This window comes from Haliotis rufescens, unplaced genomic scaffold (genome assembly GCF_023055435.1).
Source record: "Haliotis rufescens isolate VD_foot unplaced genomic scaffold, xgHalRufe1.0.p SCAF_12, whole genome shotgun sequence".
Taxonomy (NCBI): domain Eukaryota; kingdom Metazoa; phylum Mollusca; class Gastropoda; order Lepetellida; family Haliotidae; genus Haliotis; species Haliotis rufescens.
The window spans coordinates 2106651-2124865 of record NW_025963802.1 but is presented as its reverse complement, the minus strand read 5'-3'; the positions used below and the strand labels follow the sequence as shown (position 1 = coordinate 2124865).

The following is an 18215-nucleotide window of genomic DNA, read 5'->3' as shown; positions in this document are numbered from 1 at the left end:
ACATGTTGTTCATGCCTGATGTGAAATTTCATTGTGATTTGATGCGCTCAAAATGCAATGCCACTGTTTTGTATGTACACCTCAACGATAGCTACATTCAAAACATAAGTTCCCTTATTTATTTTCGGTAGTACAAGAAGTTTTGTATGGTATGTTTTCCTGTACATACCCTACGCAGACGTCTACGACAACCATACCCTAGGTGGCACCTCATGCCAGGAAAAGGCAGGATTTGATGAGTACAGTTTGTGATATGGAACTTCAATTATTCACATTCTGTGATCATGTGAATTAAAAAATATTGCTAAGTTATGCTGACTGGCAGAAAACAACAATCAAATTTGGGAACAACTCAAAGTTATCTTAAATGCTTCAAAACAACAAAGAAGTAGTATTTTTGTAAGTTTTTATTGGGAAAAAGAACTTGTATAATTACTGATTCAAAATATCAGTATTTGATCTTATTTACCATAAAGAAAACAACAATTATGCCCTTAAATGGAAAATAATGATTACAAAACATTCATGGCATTTTTGTGTGAATAAATACATGAACATAAAGTGTTCCAACAAAAAAGATGTAACATTCATAGTGACAACATAAAATAAAATAAAGTATTGCACAAAATTGACAATATAATGTTGATAGTGATACATTTTTCAGTGAACATCTTCTTGGACTGATCATGTAAAAGCCCTTTTAAAATACAAGTCCAATCATCACAACAATCTCTAATGATTAGTATGTACAAAAAATATCCATTAAAAGTTCTTTGATAATGAAAACTGAAAGAGGAATCATCAATTGTATCCAGAACAGTATGGACTCTTGTCTCAAGGCACAGACATTCTTAACATTTCCCTTGACCTAAATTTGATAACTCGGCAAAGACAATAAAACACCAACATATCTGCCCCAGGAATGAAATTGTTACAATATTGATAATTAAACCAAAATCTGTTGCAGTTATCATACATTGACAGAAACAGTGAAACGCTTAATTTACACATAAATCAAAACGAAAATAAACATGTACACTGACCAGTCCAGTTCCTGAACAATTTGCAGCTTACTTGGTCACAGAGAGAAAATACATTCGATTAAAAGCTTGAAAACTTGAAAATTAATTTAGAATAAATATTCTTGGAAACTTAAAATAAACACTGCATGAATCTCCTTATCAACATTTACACAAACCAATCTTATAACACATGAATAACAGGACTATTTGATACTTCAGTATTATGCTAATGGAGAGTCTTATCTGTGAGATATACTGTTATCTCCCTTGATGTGAACACAGCAGTTATCTCCCCTTACTACTGCCATACTGGTTATCAGATATTTTATATAGCACTATAGATAATCAAAATAGTTGCAATCAATGGCTATTGACAGTGAATGGGACAGTGAGATTCATCACAAATATTATGCACCATACTTTCACTTAGTGAAGTAGAAGAGAAATGATTTTGAGGAGTACACCTTGCAGATACATTGCTTGACACGTGACTAGATGCGGGGGGATTCCTGACAGTCATACTGTAGAAGCCTTGTCTACTTCCATATGGCTACAAAGTTGTCTGATCAAGGCCATATCTAACATGAAAAGCAATACTATCAGCTCAATTTGAGAAATGTTATGTTCATAATAAAACTATAAATACAAAAGAAAACAGACATACATATAAATAAATATGCACATACATATATACACAATATGTATCTATATAAATGAATAGTTTGAAATAAATAGTCTTAAATAATATAAAATTGATCCCCTATATTTTCCTTCATATCACTGAAAGTTTTTCAGTTCTGGAATGAAGTATTTCTTATAGGGTGTCATAATATTGACCTCATACAAATACCCTTGCAGTAATTTAATCTAAAATGATACTGTGAACTCTGGTGACCTTTTAACCCTAAAGCCAGTTCTACATTGAATTCTTGATACGAGGAGGTAAAAAGTTAGATAAATTGGTGACTGGAATCAAAACTTAACTAGACTTAGTGTAGCTCTGGAATAACATAAATGTCTTCATAAATTACATCAATTGGTACAGATATCCGTTTCAGTATCATAAAGCATGAGAGACGATTTCTTCATGGACAGCAAGGATGAAATGCATTGTGTACTGTGAGGCCTCATGACACCCTTTAAGGACAGGCATGACTCTCTTCACGTTTGACATATTCGACACCTGGCCCTGTTCCACAAGGCGATCATAGCTACGACTATCAAACTTGTATTCTTCAAAATAGAAGCGTAGCTACGATTGCACTGAGAAGGCACCTGTTCCTGTTATAACCCCTGCAATTTTTTCAGAATTGATAAAATAATCCTAAACAGCAATCTCTGTAACAAGCACAGATACAGCAATTTGGAAAAGAGGGGTGGGGAGTACAGACTTTTTGAAAAAAAAAAAAAATTATATGTTCTGGAATTAGGTGCAATTGAAACAAAAACAATGCTAGATCAATGCAAATAACAATTTGTCAACCAAACAAGGAAACTAATAGTTATTTTTGTGAAGAAACATTTCACCAAATGATTCCATCTTTGAAAACATAACATGATCAGTATGCTTCTCAAGTGCACGACACCACACCTCTGGATCTGTGTACAGCTGATATTGACAATTTTTAATTTATATTAACTTAAATCAACTTTCCAAGAGAGCAGGTATTTCAATATGTCAAACAAGAAAAAATATTCTTACCTGATCAACAAAAACTGTTCAAATACTTTTTGTTAAATAAACTGATGGTGACAACCCTACACAGCAGAGGTTGACACAACACTGCGTCAAGTGACACTGCAGTAGTACACTGGGCCTCTTGCTAACCACTTGGAATGTAGGGGTGAAACGACATATCGGTGCATCGTGAGTTTTCATCTGACGATACGATACGATACGATATACGATACGTTGTTTTTGTATCGATACAAGACGATACACTTGCTGATATAAATTACTTGTTTAATGACCCCTGGTGTTTTCGTCAGTCAGATATCACGAAATGTGTTGTAATTGGTGTTTCAAGTTCACTACTAAAAATAGCTGCTACGAACATGTGTCTTCAGCTAGTTTTTCCTTTTGAAACTGCCCTGAAATTTTTATTGTCAAGAAGTTTCCATGCAATTTGACGTACATATGCCTATCGCATTATGTATCGTATTGTATCGTGACCTAAATATCGTATCGTGCCTTGCTGTATCGTTTCACCCCTATTGGAATGCTTCATAAACATCTGTATTGTTACTGCTAGTTCTGGTAATATCAAGTGTCACATGACATATCTTCATAGAAGAAATAAATATATATATAATGACTGGTGTGGACACGACTAAGTGTCCACGTGCAGAGGGAGTACAGAATCTGGATCGCAGTACAACAATGAAGATTGAGTGAGCACCAACAAGTCCACACAACTGGCTGACATGGCCACCATTCCAAGGTTCAACACTGACAGTTGGACAACTATCTACATTTCAGAATAAAAAAGTACATAATTTAATTATATTATTTAATTTAATTCCATATCATATAAAGATTTAGGCCAAACATTTTACTTGAAGTACTTATTAGATTTTGAAGATTAAGTCCGATTTAATCTTTCCTAATTTTCCCCTCAAAAGAAAAAAAAGAAAGAAAAAAATTCGGTGCACCCCAAAAATACCTACAAGCAGTGGCCAGATCTGTGCGTGTTCCTGAGAATGCTGTATGTTGCCAGTGCACAGATACACAAGATATGTAGCAGCATGTAGTTCTACCATCCTACTCTACTCTAGTCTACGACCGCAGTTAAAGGTACACACACTCCAAGGCACTTTCTAGAGAAATGTATGGCACCCTTGACCCCTATCCATCTACACAACACTAGATGCTCCTCCAGCCAGGCTCTGTGGCTAGCCACAACAATGACTCAGCTGACATCGATGAATCAGGACAACTCTACTTTCTTTCATTCATATTCTGACCCCAGCCCCATTCTACAAAGCAATCTTAGCACTAAAGTGATTGTAACTCCCATGCCTTAACATTGGCTTACGATGGTCACAGCGCTAAAACTGATTTGTTGAACAGGGCCCTGGCCTCCATTTTGTTTAATCAAATGATTCTTTTAAAAAATAGAAATTCTTAAAGAATATTAAATATTCAAATAAGCATATTGTATAAGAACACATTCTGTAACCCTAAAACAATCACCTCATAACAGAGCACATTTTGGTTCAACCTATGAGAGCTTGTGTTACAAACTGCTGTATGATTCAACCAATATAAAACAATGAAAGCGCAATATGTTTGATGAAGCCTGGCTGGGGGAATCACCAATTGGAACAGTCTGGAAATGCATGAGCTGCTCTGAGAGCCAATCAAATCATCTCATGAATTGAGCATATTAGATATAATGTGATAACAACATGCACCAGTGTGTAATAATGCACAATATAACATAGCTTCCACTCTATATAGAACTGTAGGTATATAAACATCTGAAAAAATAGGACAATCTCTTTCCACTTACATCTGCTTCAGAGGCCAACCTGTACTGGTGCATGCTGGGACGGTCTGCCTCTGAAGCAGACGGACACACGTCACGCTACATTCTGCTCCTACAAGGACATCACCAACATACAACTACAAGAAAAATAATTCTCAGGACCTTTCTCATTCAAATGTCAAATTCTGTTTAAAAATCAATATTTTTTTTTTTTTTTTTTTAAAACCCAACATGTACAGTTGTAGATAAATCATTAACTCAGAAGCAGTGTCAGAAGTTAGTGGTGAAATGTAGCAAGAAATATTTTCTTTGTAAAACGTACCATTGAGCCCAGGTTGTGGAGGATGTCTTGTGGGAGCAAAGTGCAGCACCAATATAAACACGAAGCATAACATACACAAGGCAGTGAGGACAACGCAATACCACTTCCCAGAAAACAGAAGTAACTTGCAACCAACAAGATTATGCTGACAGTATGTACAAACAGTAGGACGGTTCAGACACTGCTCAAGTTAAACGTTACATTTGCAGAAGATAGACAGTGATGTTTCTAGTGGACAGAAAGACGGTAGATGACACGATCTAGTCTACGTAAACATCTATATTAGTATCTGGTTACTGTGAGAATCGGGGAGCTAGGACAACACTTTCCAATGTGCCACGGCTCCCAGAGCTAATAGACAGTACTGTTAGTAAAGTGTGAAATGAGTATGTCGTGAGCAGGCCAGGGTTGGATCACGTGTACAGATTTACCTGCCTCGCTCTTCATAGAAAAAGGCAGGAAATTGTGAAGATGAATATTATGTGTCAGATACATGCAGAATCCCGCCACCACCATTGTTACAGAGTTGACAGCGCCCCCTGCTGGTCACTAATGATGCAGATCTCCCAACACACTAATTCCTAGCCTCTTATCATAAAAGTAGGCACCAAGCCTTGCATGGTCCCTGCATCGAATCAAGTCACCAGGAAGAAGTGATGTCAAATCTGACGCAAGGGGGCTGTTGTTTCGAGGAAATCCAACATAAAATATTTCACCCCTTTAATTAATTTAATTCTCCCAAACAAAGTAATAATATATATATATATAAAGCTTTGACAACATTTGTGACTTGTATATGATCTAAACAGTGTCCACTAATCATATCAGGTTTACCGGTAATAAAACTAAAAATGGATTCTTAAAGAAATTATATTGGTTCAAAATGGTTGAAATAATGACTTCTTTGCAGCAGATAATAATTTCAAGTTCTGCTGAGCTACTATTTCAGAATGGACTCATGCTTAGTCAGCTGTGTGGAACGTCCTCAGATGTACTTAGACACTGGTAGCCACTTAGAAAATTCTTTCTCACATTTTAACCAGTATCCCTCAAGACAACAGCCCCTCATACGGATTCTGACAAGTTTTTTCACATTATGTCTTCAATCAACAATCAATGTACAAATAAATTATACGAATCTGAAAAAACTTCCATATAAAATGATTCAAATCACACACACAAACTTGAGGTAAAGAATTCCACTGTCATGAAAGTTGAGGACAAACCGATCTGAATAATACATCTTTGTAAACTCCCTTTTGAAAAGAAAACAAACTTACATCCAAGCTATTCCCATAGATGGGCGTGGGAAGAATGAGAACCAAGGCATATATTGTAAGCGTATGAGAGGAGTGTGACAGTGGGAGGGTGAAGTGAGTACCTGATGGCCGCCCTACCGCCGTGCGACATCACCTACCCGTGGGATCCTTCTTCCAGGTCGACAAATGAAGGCATCAGACTAAAAATACAAGGCCAAAGGTCAGAGGATGGGTCAGTGAATGAAAACAAAACTTAAAATGTCGACAAAAGAAAGAGTTTGGGAACAATGGCCAACAAAAATTGACAACTTTCACAAAACTTTACCATGAAGAGTTAAACGGATGCAAGGCAGCGGTGAATCTGTCGCAAGTTTTCTAGTATTTCCAGTATTGTGGTACTTGATCTAGCAAATGATGCATTGTTATTAATGAGAGAAATGAAGTAGTTCTGGCATAGTTTATAATTAACAGTGGGACTTATTCCACAGATTGTGGTTAGTAAACCAAAGACAGCTGTGAGGTAGAGGCTAGGTGCTGATCAGTGTTATAACACAGACAGCCATCGAAATTGACACTAGTCCAAGAGACAACTCAATGCAATGATAGTAGGCTAGTAGGCTAGTAGCATTTGAGGGCTGTAATTTTGTACCAACTCTCAATGCCTCATTTTTTGGCTACAATTTGCTTGGCTAAAACTGATTTCTGGGTTTTGTTTAAGCAGGACTGGCTAAACACTCTGCTTACTAGTGTAATATGGTTTACTTTAGTCCTTTGACTAGTCCAGAAAAAACAACAATTTTCTAAGGCTGAAAAGATACCTGGTGATTGAAGCTAGTTCAAATTGCACAACCCTTTCCTACAAAAATACTTAAGTCATCACATAATTAGCTGACTAGACTTGAACATGAGACAGATTGTTTATATGGCACACATCAGGCAAACGTAAGGAGAAATGTTCGCTGAATAACTTAAAAATCCTTGGAATTAGCATAAATACACGTGGTAAAACTGCTGTCCACTCTGCGATATCTCAAGAGTCAAAAACAACATAGCACAACCGCACTTGAGGTTTCCGTACAATAAAACTGCCACATATGCAACGTCTTCCAGCGCAACAAACTACACAGCTCTGCCACACTTCACGTTTTCATACAATAAAAGGTTTGATATGCTCTAAGTTTTTGTTGATACTGATCAGAAACATGACTATCTACTATGAAGCTGATAGACACAGTACATGGAGCCATAGCGCTACTACATGATAGGAGCCTATGGGCATTGTATACGGAGTCTATGGGCATTGTATACGGAGTCTACAAAAGCTACAACATACTTGTGCTCGCAAGAGTTGATACATGGAGCCTCATGGACGTACTACATGGAACCAGCGCTGACGGAGCCTCATGGACGTACTACATGGAACCAGCACTGACGGAGCCTCATGGATGTACTACATGGAACCAGCGCTGACAGAGCCTCATGGATGTACTACATGGAACCAGTGCTGACAGAGCCTCATGGATGTACTACATGGAACCAGCACTGACGGAGCCTCATGGATGTACTACATGGAACCAGCGCTAACAGAGCCTCATGGATGTACTACATGGAACCAGCGCTAACAGAGCCTCATGGATGTACTACATGGAACCAGCGCTGACGGAGCCTCATGGATGTACTACATGGAACCAGCACTGACGGAGCCTAATGGATGTACTACATGGAACCAGCGCTGACGGAGCCTAATGGATGTACTACATGGAACCAGCGCTGACGGAGCCTCATGGATGTACTACATGGAACCAGCACTGACGGAGCCTAATGGATGTACTACATGGAACCAGCGCTAACAGAGCCTAATGGATGTACTACATGGAACCAGCACTGACGGAGCCTAATGGATGTACTATGTGGAGCCAAAGCGCAAACGGAGCCTAATGGATGTACTACATGGAACCAGCGCTGACAGAGCCTCATGGATGTACTACATGGAACCAGCGCTAACAGAGCCTAATGGATGTACTACATGGAACCAGCGCTGACGGAGCCTAATGGATGTACTACATGGAACCAGCGCTAACAGAGCCTCATGGATGTACTACATGGAACCAGCACTGACGCAGCCTCATGGATGTACTACATGGAACCAGCACTGACGGAGCCTAATGGATGTACTACATGGAACCAGCGCTAACAGAGCCTAATGGATGTACTACATGGAACCAGCACTGACGGAGCCTAATGGATGTACTATGTGGAGCCAAAGCGCAAACGGAGCCTAATGGATGTACTACATGGAACCAGCGCTGACAGAGCCTAATGGATGTACTACATGGAACCAGCGCTAACAGAGCCTAATGGATGTACTACATGGAACCAGCGCTGACGGAGCCTAATGGATGTACTACATGGAACCAGCGCTAACAGAGCCTAATGGATGTACTACATGGAACCAGCACTGACGCAGCCTCATGGATGTACTACATGGAACCAGCGCTGACGGAGCCTCATGGATGTACTACATGGAACCAGCGCTGACGCAGCCTCATGGATGTACTACATGGAACCAGCGCTGACGGAGCCTAATGGATGTACTACATGGAACCAGCGCTAACAGAGCCTAATGGATGTACTACATGGAACCAGCACTGACGGAGCCTAATGGGTGTACTATGTGGAGCCAAAGCGCAAACGGAGCCTAATGGATGTACTACATGGAACCAGCGCTGACAGAGCCTAATGGATGTACTACATGGAACCAGCGCTAACAGAGCCTAATGGATGTACTATGTGGAGCCAAAGCACAAACGGAGCCTAATGGATGTACTACATGGAACCAGCGCTGACGGAGCCTAATGGATGTACTACATGGAACAAGCGCTAACAGAGCCTAATGGATGTACTATGTGGAGCCAAAGCTCTGATGGAGCCTAATGGATGTACATGGAACAAGCTCTGATGGAGCCTAATGGATGTACTACATGGAGCCAAAGTGCTACAAGGTGGATCTATAACTCTATTAGAACATGATTCATGACATCTCTGGGACTCCACAGGGCAGCATCTTTCTGTATCATATCGTGTCTAAAATATACACTGATATACACATACGTCAGTATCACCATGGAACTCTACTGTAGGCTACCAACTTAGAAGCTAAACCCGTTGAAAATATAAAGGATATATGACTTCATAATCAAAACAGCAAAATAAAATTTGATAGTTTTCTTGTCCAAGTCCACTGTTGTACAGTCTGTCAATATCACTAAGACAATGTCATACTTAACTTGAACACCAACAAGTCTAACAATTATAGGACCATGTACAGAAATAGTTGCACAGTACATCACATCAATTGAACAAGAGGAACCGCTCATGGAGTGTTCCAACACCGTTAGGTCGAGGCAAATCAAATGTGTTGTCTTGCGGGAAGGTCCCTGACTTACTCTGCACCTTGTGTTGCAGCTTTCGCAGAAGCTCAGAGGCTGGGGTGTTGAGGGCAAAACCAGAGTGGAAAAAGCCCATGGCGGGGTCGAAGTGGGGGCTGCCGTTTAGGTAGGGCTGGAACCAAGGCAATCCGCTGCTACTCTGCTTAGGGGCTCCCAGCCCTAAGGCACTGAGTGGGGCACTCTCCGATTTGGCTGCTGCTGCTGCTGTTGTTGTTGATGTAGAGGCAGATGTGATGCTGCTGTTTGAAGAATTACTGTCAGAGGCTGTGCTTACTACGGCTGTTGCTGTGGATGATGTAGCTGTTGAGGATGATGTGGAGGTGACAGCTGCTGTTTGCTTTTGGCTCGAAGTTGTTTCCCGTGGCTTCTTCTGACGAAGGAGGTGTCTCTCCTTGACTTTGTACTCAAGCGTGGAGTGAGGCACCCCGAAGTAGCTGCCAGCTCGATGGACGCTCATCTCCCCCCGCTGCACCGCACGCACAGCCTCCATTAACAACTGACTGTTGTACTTGCGATACTGACCTCGCTTTGGCCTCGTCTTCTTGAGTGTCGAGGATGACAAGAAGCTTTTGTCCTTGTCCGAGTCCTTCTTGTGTCGTTTCGGTGGCGATGGAGATGAGTGTGATGTGGTGTAAGCGTGAGGCGGGGCCAGCGTGATGGGGGTGCTGGCATGAGAGCTCATATCATCTGGGCTCACCTTGTAGAGGTCCTCCGGAGTTGCAGTCCCAGAACTATCTTCACGTGTTTCACGAAAACGGATTTTCTCATTGATAGATCTAACAATGATATTCTTGAGTGTTTCGCCTATCGTGCTGCTTTCGTATACCTTGGCCATGGGTTTGTCTGGCAAGGTGTGGTTGTCCTTGGTGCCATTAACCGGCTTGTAGGACGGAATGCGGATGTCAGCCAGACTTGCAGCTGTCATGCCGAGGCACGTGGCGGTCGAGGGGAGGGAGGATGGCAGAAATGGGTTCTTCATGGTTAATCCATCAATTAGAGAATTTTCTACACAAACATCAGGCTCTGCTTTAATGGTGACTGAGGCACTTTGGCGCTCCATAGCTAGTCGTTGTTCTACCATTCTACGAATCAAGTCCACCAAAAGAGGCATTTTCAGTTCGTTGGCATGTGCAGGAGTTCGTAAGTTATCATGAGATCCATCAAGATTATGTTTACGACGGAGTAATTCAACCCTTCTTACGAATTCTTCCTCTTGTTCCTCAAGGTCGAAGTCTTTCCTGAAGGGTAGTGCGAATGGGAGAGGGGGCAGCGTGTAGGTGAAAGCGCTGGCCTGCATGAGATCAGCCAGCTTCATGCTGTGTCCCTCCAGGCTCAGGAGATCCTCTGCGGAACTCGAATCTTCCTGCTCCATGTCAGGCTGAAGGGCATCCTCACTCTCCAGTTTGAAGATCTTGTTCCTCAATGTGGACCGTGGGATTCCATACAACATGGCCGCTCTCCTTGTACCAAGCTTCCCGCTGCGGATGTCGTGAACAGCTGCTGTCAGTTCGTCATCTGTGTACGACTTCTTGCCGTTCACAGTGCAGTCCTTTTTGTGTTTACTGAAATATACCAAAATTTGGTTATTTTGTGCACATCAAATCTTGAAAAAAATATATCTATCTTCAAACCATTATAAGAAATACATAAGACAAATGTATTTACAAAACCTCATCAACAAGACTTACTTCTTCACAGCCTTGATGAACGAGAAACATGTTTGCATTACAAGCACAAATAGAAGCAGCCCTAAATGTACCATTATCTATCATCACCTGACCATGTCTACCGCATCAGGTGACCCTTGACCTTACACAAGCCCAATGCAGTATGACTTAAACAGAAAAGCCTATGCATCTAGCTACCTTAAAAACATAGTTAGGAGTACTTCCTGTTTATAACATTACTGCTGGTTTGGGAAGACACATGGCCAATGCAATAGAACTTTCCAACAGAAAGTCCCATACCTCTAGCTAGCCAGATTCAATAAGATGCTTAGATTTCTGATGGATTAATCTAAAATTCGTCAGAGCTCCAGATAACTTTTTCAGCAAGTGAGTTTTTACTCGAAGGTTTCTATTTTAATTGGGTTATTACATTTTTCATTGGGTAACCAATATTTTTTTCACTCATCTATTCAGCACTCGATTGGGTTTTTCCCAAAATGAGTAAGCATTTTGAGATTTTAAAAAAAAGGAAATTATGTTTTCGATGTAATATAACGGTTCTAAATACAGGCTTGACTCGGAAAGTAAATTAGCTTGTAATTGTGTTTCGGAAATTAGCTCCGTTGTATGCATGATGAAAAAGCTTCACTGGGTATTCACATGTGCTGTTTTCAAACAATTGAGTTTTTCATTTAATGCATGCGTTTCTGTACACAAGTTAATTGAAAGTAATTGGGTTTTGAAAAGTTTTGGGGGGTATTTTATGCAAATACGCAGTTTATCGGTAGCGCTGAATTTGTGATATCTGATCTTGACCTTACACAAAGTTCACCCAAAAACTTGATACAATTAAGACCCAGCCTCAGAAATTACCAAGGTTCACACAAGCCTTTTGAAGCTTAGTTCATACAGAGTGACCCTGACCTTCAAGGTGACCCTGACCTTCAAGGTCATCCAATCATATGTCGGAATAGTTTCCCAAGGGGTATATAGGAGACATATCAGGTCTGCAGTCTCTAACATCTGTCATAAGCACATGGTTGTGAAAATTGATTGATCAAATTCGAGCACACACATCAAGCACAACTAAAAAATCCATCAGAGGTAGACGTGACCAACCTGGCGTGTAGTGGTATGTGTGGTATCTTAAGCTCTACATGAGGCTTAGCAGACGGCACTGAAACCTCACTGTCCTCTCCTGCCGTTGGCGTCTGCTTACTCCCCACAGAAGAGTCAAGGCGATCTCTGCCTAGTCCGTGTGTGTAGAACTGAGGGCAGTAGGGCAGGAGCTCTTGTAGTAGTCGAACACCTGACACAGATAGTTAAGTTACAGGGGCTGTGATGGGGCAGTCAAACACTTGACATATAGCAGCATCTCAGTGAATCTCAGTGCATCTCATGGAAACTATTGTTAATTTTACCTTGTACATAAACTTGGCAGACAGAAGTCTTTTAATGAATCACACAATGTAAAAGATTCAAAAGGTTCACCAGTCTACTCACTGGGATTGTCCTGTTCCGACCGTCCATTCTTGACATCTTCTGCCAACCGACTGACAACATCCTGCAACAAACATAGGACAAGTCTAACATGCAGAGCCCATATGGTGAGGCAGACTACGTATTTCTCAATACATAAGGGTGCATAAATATAAAACAACAACGCCAGACAATATTCAGTCAAGATTATCTGCCGAAACAGATTCCATTTGGTGCAAAAGGGAAAGAGGTGAAAATTCTATGAACGGATGAAAATCAGTGATGATACCAGGTGACAAGGGTTAGCATGTCCTGTAGTGGTGTAACGATACGGCGATACAGTATTGTATCCCGATGCACAGCCCACGATATGATGCATCGATTTGGAAAGCATGTATCACGATACATACGATATTTTCATAACACAGTTTTACTTACCGTATTTTCTGAAGAAGGGGGTGCGCATTATACACGAATTAATGAGTTTTGATGTTTTTTCCCCCATGGAAAGACATTACCGTGAGCACGTAACACCGGAAATACCATGTCAACAAATCCATACTGAAGTTCGCAAATTATTCATGTAATTACACTGTCTGGCTATAAAAAGTGTTCTTTGTATATCTGGACTTTTGTTTGTAACTTATTTCATTAATTTTATTCAAAATTCCTTTTAATATTGTTTGAATTAATTTCAGCGAAATCGTGTGTGAAGCGATCGGAAGATCGCACAACTCACCGTTATAAACAGCAACCACGGTCAGATTACCGCCATTGACGCCTTGAAACGAACTTTAGTTGACAGAGAATGGATACATATATCCTAAATGCCATACTTTGATTCGTTAAAAGTCATATTTGTTTTTGTTGGACGATTCTATGTCAACACGTAATTCTCACGATCAAGCGATCACGTGCACGGGAGCCTTGACGGTGACTGGTCAGACTGGTTGCATGTAAAAAATAATACCCGGCAATAGCGATCAGCTGCTTCGCTTAGGGTTATTATTATTTTAAATATGTTTAGTAAAAGCTGCATCTAAATTAACAAGATATTGGAATATATTATTCCTGATAAAAAAAAAGTTTCAGATACAACTTTTGCCGATCCTTGCATTAAAATCCTGTAAAGATATATCATTGGGTGTGTCTTGACCGAATCACCGGTAGATTCCAAGAAAACGTGTGAACAGCTGATTGCTGTGTCCGGCTTAGTTTACGAGAAAATACACAAGGTAATCTTAATCCCTGGATATAAAACAATGCCTAGCTGAACAAAAAATACAATTTGAACGGTAAATCAACATGTCTGGTGATTTCTTATCTCAAATTTCGTATCCCTGTATCTCGACCCTCCCGTATCGTTACACCTCTAATGTCCTGCCCTTCATGGGTGTGTAAAATATGTCCTTTTGTGAGTGAGTGAGTGAGTGAGTGAGTGTGGTTTTACGACATTTTTAAGCAATATTTCAGCAATATCACGGCGGGGGACACCAGAAATGGGCTTCACACAATGTACCCATGTCGGGAATCGAACCCGGGTCTTCGGCGTCAAGAGCGAACGCTTTAACCACTAGGCTAACCGACCGCCCTCTATTAAATATATCAGTATACATATAATTATTGCTTTCCAATGTATTTGATCTGTCATATTCATCACTAGAGCAAAAGGGTTCGTCCACTTACGTCTATCAAGGGCAGCTTGCCCTCACAGTAAAAACATTCTTCTTCCGGAACCCAGTCAGAGATCTCTTCTGGCTCAAGACCTGTAGAAGACATGTCAAAGGTCATCTCAAGACTACATTCATGCTAAACATAGCAGTGATGATAGTTGTCTACATGGGATGTGACTATAGTCAATGAACCTGGCATCATCTTGTTGGTTGGTTGTTCTACCTACACTCAGCAATACAAGATGGCAGCCTGATAATAATCAAGTCTGGACCAGCCAATCCAGTGATTGTTATTGTGAGCAACAATCTTGGGAACAAGTGTGTTTCTATTCAGTGAGTATATACTGGGGAAACATACACCTCTGTCTCTATTCAGTGAGTATATACTGGGGAAATATACACCTGTGTTTCTATTCAGTGAGTATATACTGGGGGAAATATACACCTGTGTGTTTCTATTCAGTGAGTATATACTGGGGAAATACACACCTGTGTGTTTCTACTCAGTGAGTATATACAGGGGAAATATACACCTGTGTGTTTCTACTCAGGGAAATATACATCTGTGTGTTTCTATTCAGTAAGTATATACTGGGGAAATATACACTGAGTGTGTTTCTACTCAGTGAGTATATACTGGGGAAATATACACTGAGTGTGTTTCTACTCAGTGAGTATATACTGGGGAAATATACATCTGTGTGTTTCTATTCAGTAACTATATACTGGGGAAATATACACTGAGTGTGTTTCTACTCAGTGAGTATATACTGGGGAAATATACACTGAGTGTTTTTCTACTCAGTGAGTATATACTGGGGAAATATACACTAAGTGTGTTTCTATTCAGTGAGTATATACTGGGGAAATATACACTGAGTGTGTTTCTACTCAGTGAGTATATACTGGGGAAATATACACAAGTGTGTTTCTATTCAGTGAGTATATACTGGGGGAAATATACACCTGTGTGTTTCTATTCAGTGAGTATATACTGGGGAAATATACACCTGTGTGTTTCTATTCAGTGAGTATATATGGGGGAAATATACACCTGTGTGTTTCTATTCAGTGAGTATATACTGGGGAAATATACATCTGTGTGTTTCTATTCAGTGAGTATATACTGGGGAAATATACACCTGTGTGTTTCTATTCAGTGAGTATATACTGGGGAAATATACACAAGTGTGTTTCTATTCAGTGAGTATATACTGGGGAAACATGCACCTGTTTGTTTCTATTCAGTAATTATATACTGAGGAAATATACACCAGTGTTTCTATTCAGCGATTATATACAGGGGGAAATATACACTGAATGTTTCTATTTAGTAAGTATATACTGGGGAAATATACACAAGTGTGTTTCTATTCAGTGAGTATATACTGGGGAAATATACACAAGTGTGTTTCCATCCAATGAGTATATACTGGGGAAATATACACAAGTGCGTTTCTATTCAGTAATTATATACTGAGGAAATATACACCAGTGTTTCTATTCAGCGATTATATACGGGGGGAAATATACACTGAATGTTTCTATTTAGTAAGTATATACTGGGGAAATATACACAAGTGTGTTTCCATCCAATGAGTATATACTGGGGAAATATACACAAGTGTGTTTCCATCCAATGAGTATATACTGGGGAAATATACACAAGTGCGTTTCTATTCAGTGAGTATATACTGGGGAAATATACACAACCGTGTTTCTATTCAGTGAGTATATACTGGGGAAATATACACTAAAGTACTCACAGAAATGAAAAAAACATGTTTTTTCGATCTCAGATTTTAAACAAACGGAGTTAATATACAAAATATATGAATATTCAAACAACTCAATTAGTTCTAATTGGGCCTTGGCACAAATACAGCGTATCAAAGGTTTTTATGTCTTTTTACACGTAAAAGTGTGTAAAAATATGAACAAAACAGACTATTGTGAAACTGAGCATAACCAGGTGTTAGTAGATCAAGGTGAATGTCCATGACCTATGACACCTTGACGACAGGTGAAAACAGGTGCTTGAAACCCACGTGCATGTGATTTGTCAGTGGCATTGTCATGATTGTGGTATAGTGAATCATCGTCAAAATATCAGAACGTAAAAGTAACATATTCCCTTCTCAAACAACAACTTACATGTCATTATTATTATGTACATAAACATAGCTGTTATTTTTATTGTTGTTTTGATAACTTTTTTCCAGGCTAATTTGCATAATGCCTATAGCCTGTTTCTGCCATGTCAATTTGGACTTAGTTTTATTTTTGAATGTTGAAAGTGCCTACAAATTACCTCCTGTAAAGTACATTTTGTATTGAGCACTGAGATAAAACTAGCAATCCAGACTAGTACTTTTCCAGTTTTGTTATTTCGTATTTACATCTACGTAATGCTTTATGTCGATTATTGAATCCAGCAAAACAGGTTTTTTTCATTTCCATGAGTACTTTAGTGCATTTCTATTCAGTGAGTATATACTGGGGAAATATACAGTGTGTCTCTATTCAGTGAGTATATACTGGGGAAATATACAGTGTGTCTCTATTCAGTGAGTATATACTGGGGAAATATACAGTGTGTCTCTATTCAGTGAGTAGATACGTACTGAGGAAATATACAGTGTGTCTCTATTCAGTGAGTATATACTGGGGAAATATACAGTGTGTCTCTATTCAGTGAGTATATACTGGGGAAATATACAGTGTGTCTCTATTCAGTGAGTAGATACGTACTGAGGAAATATATGCACCAGTGTGAGTATATACTGGGGAAATATACAGTGTGTCTCCATTCAGTGAGTATATACGTACTGGGGAAATATATGCACCAGTGTGTTTCTATTCAGTGAGTATATACTGGGGGAAATATACACTCAGTGTTTCTATTTAGTGAGTATATACTGGGGGAAATATACACTCAGTGTTTCTATTTAGTGAGTATATACGGGGGAAATATACAGTGTGTCTCTAGTCAGCGAGTTTATTTCCTGTCTCATGGAGAGATTAATTATTTTTGTTTAAAATTATCTGTGATTCCAAAATAAGTAATAAGAGCCCTTGGCAGGCTATTTTAAGAAACAGATATTTGCAAAATTCATATTTTCGTAAGTTCAGAGGTATAAGATGGCATTCAAAACAAATGTAAAACAAAACATATAAGCCTCTCCCTCTTAATGGTCAGTGAAACTGAAATACAATTTACCACTTAAAGCTATAACATTAGTAATAACCATATAATATGAACTGGGAAATTATCAATGTCATTTTCAAAGGTGTTTTTTACATTTGCTTCAAACATGTCAAACTTGGGGCTGAATATCAGCCTCTGAGCAGGACTAGATAAATGTAATTTCAACTTCTTAAAACATGTGTACTACTTAGACTCATTTGAGAAAATAAAGACTGTAGGAACTGTAGGTAATTTAGCTGCTCAGCAGTTTCACAACAGTTAATGATGCTATAATATATTTATGACTCACATCACAACTGCCTGTACAAAATCTGGGCCAAGCCAGGAATGTGATGCACACACGTGGATTACCATCAAAGTCTTATCAAGGATTCCTAACTAAGTGCCTTTGTTACAAAATGGGAAAACGACTGTTATTTTTAACAAAACTGAGATCTTCTGCTTTCTTAACACTGTATATTAACATTACATTCAGAATTGTATTTGTTACTTTGTACAACATTGACATCTATTTTCTTCAATTCAGAGTTTTCTTAACACTGTATGTTAACATTACATTCAGAAATGTAATACTAAGCATCGGAAAAAAATCAGAAAAACAACTGTTACTTTGTACAACATTGAGATCTATTTTCTTCAATTCAGAGT

At 39.3% G+C, this 18215-nt stretch overlaps 1 protein-coding gene across 4 annotated transcripts in view; it reads right to left on the bottom strand.

Annotated features, from left to right (window-relative positions):
• Window positions 1-392: 392 nt before the first annotated feature.
• The window catches only part of LOC124111728 (ligand-dependent nuclear receptor corepressor-like protein), a 35459-nt gene continuing 17636 nt past the window's right edge, over window positions 393-18215 (bottom strand). Inside the window, exons 3-8 of one of the 4 annotated variants that reach the window (XR_006857531.2) lie at window positions 14373-14452; window positions 12711-12771; window positions 12327-12516; window positions 9545-11102; window positions 4833-6291; window positions 393-4584 (exon numbers count right to left, since the gene is read on the bottom strand). Coding sequence is in view for 3 of the 4 variants with exons in the window: in XM_046471510.2 (XP_046327466.1) it covers window positions 9443-11102; window positions 12327-12516; window positions 12711-12771; window positions 14373-14452 (1991 nt within the window). In the remaining variant the exon portion in view is untranslated. Of the gene's footprint in view, window positions 6292-8905; window positions 11103-12326; window positions 12517-12710; window positions 12772-14372; window positions 14453-18215 lie in introns of those variants that run through there. The other 3 variants (XM_046471512.2, XM_046471511.2, XM_046471510.2) reach the window with 3 other exon arrangements.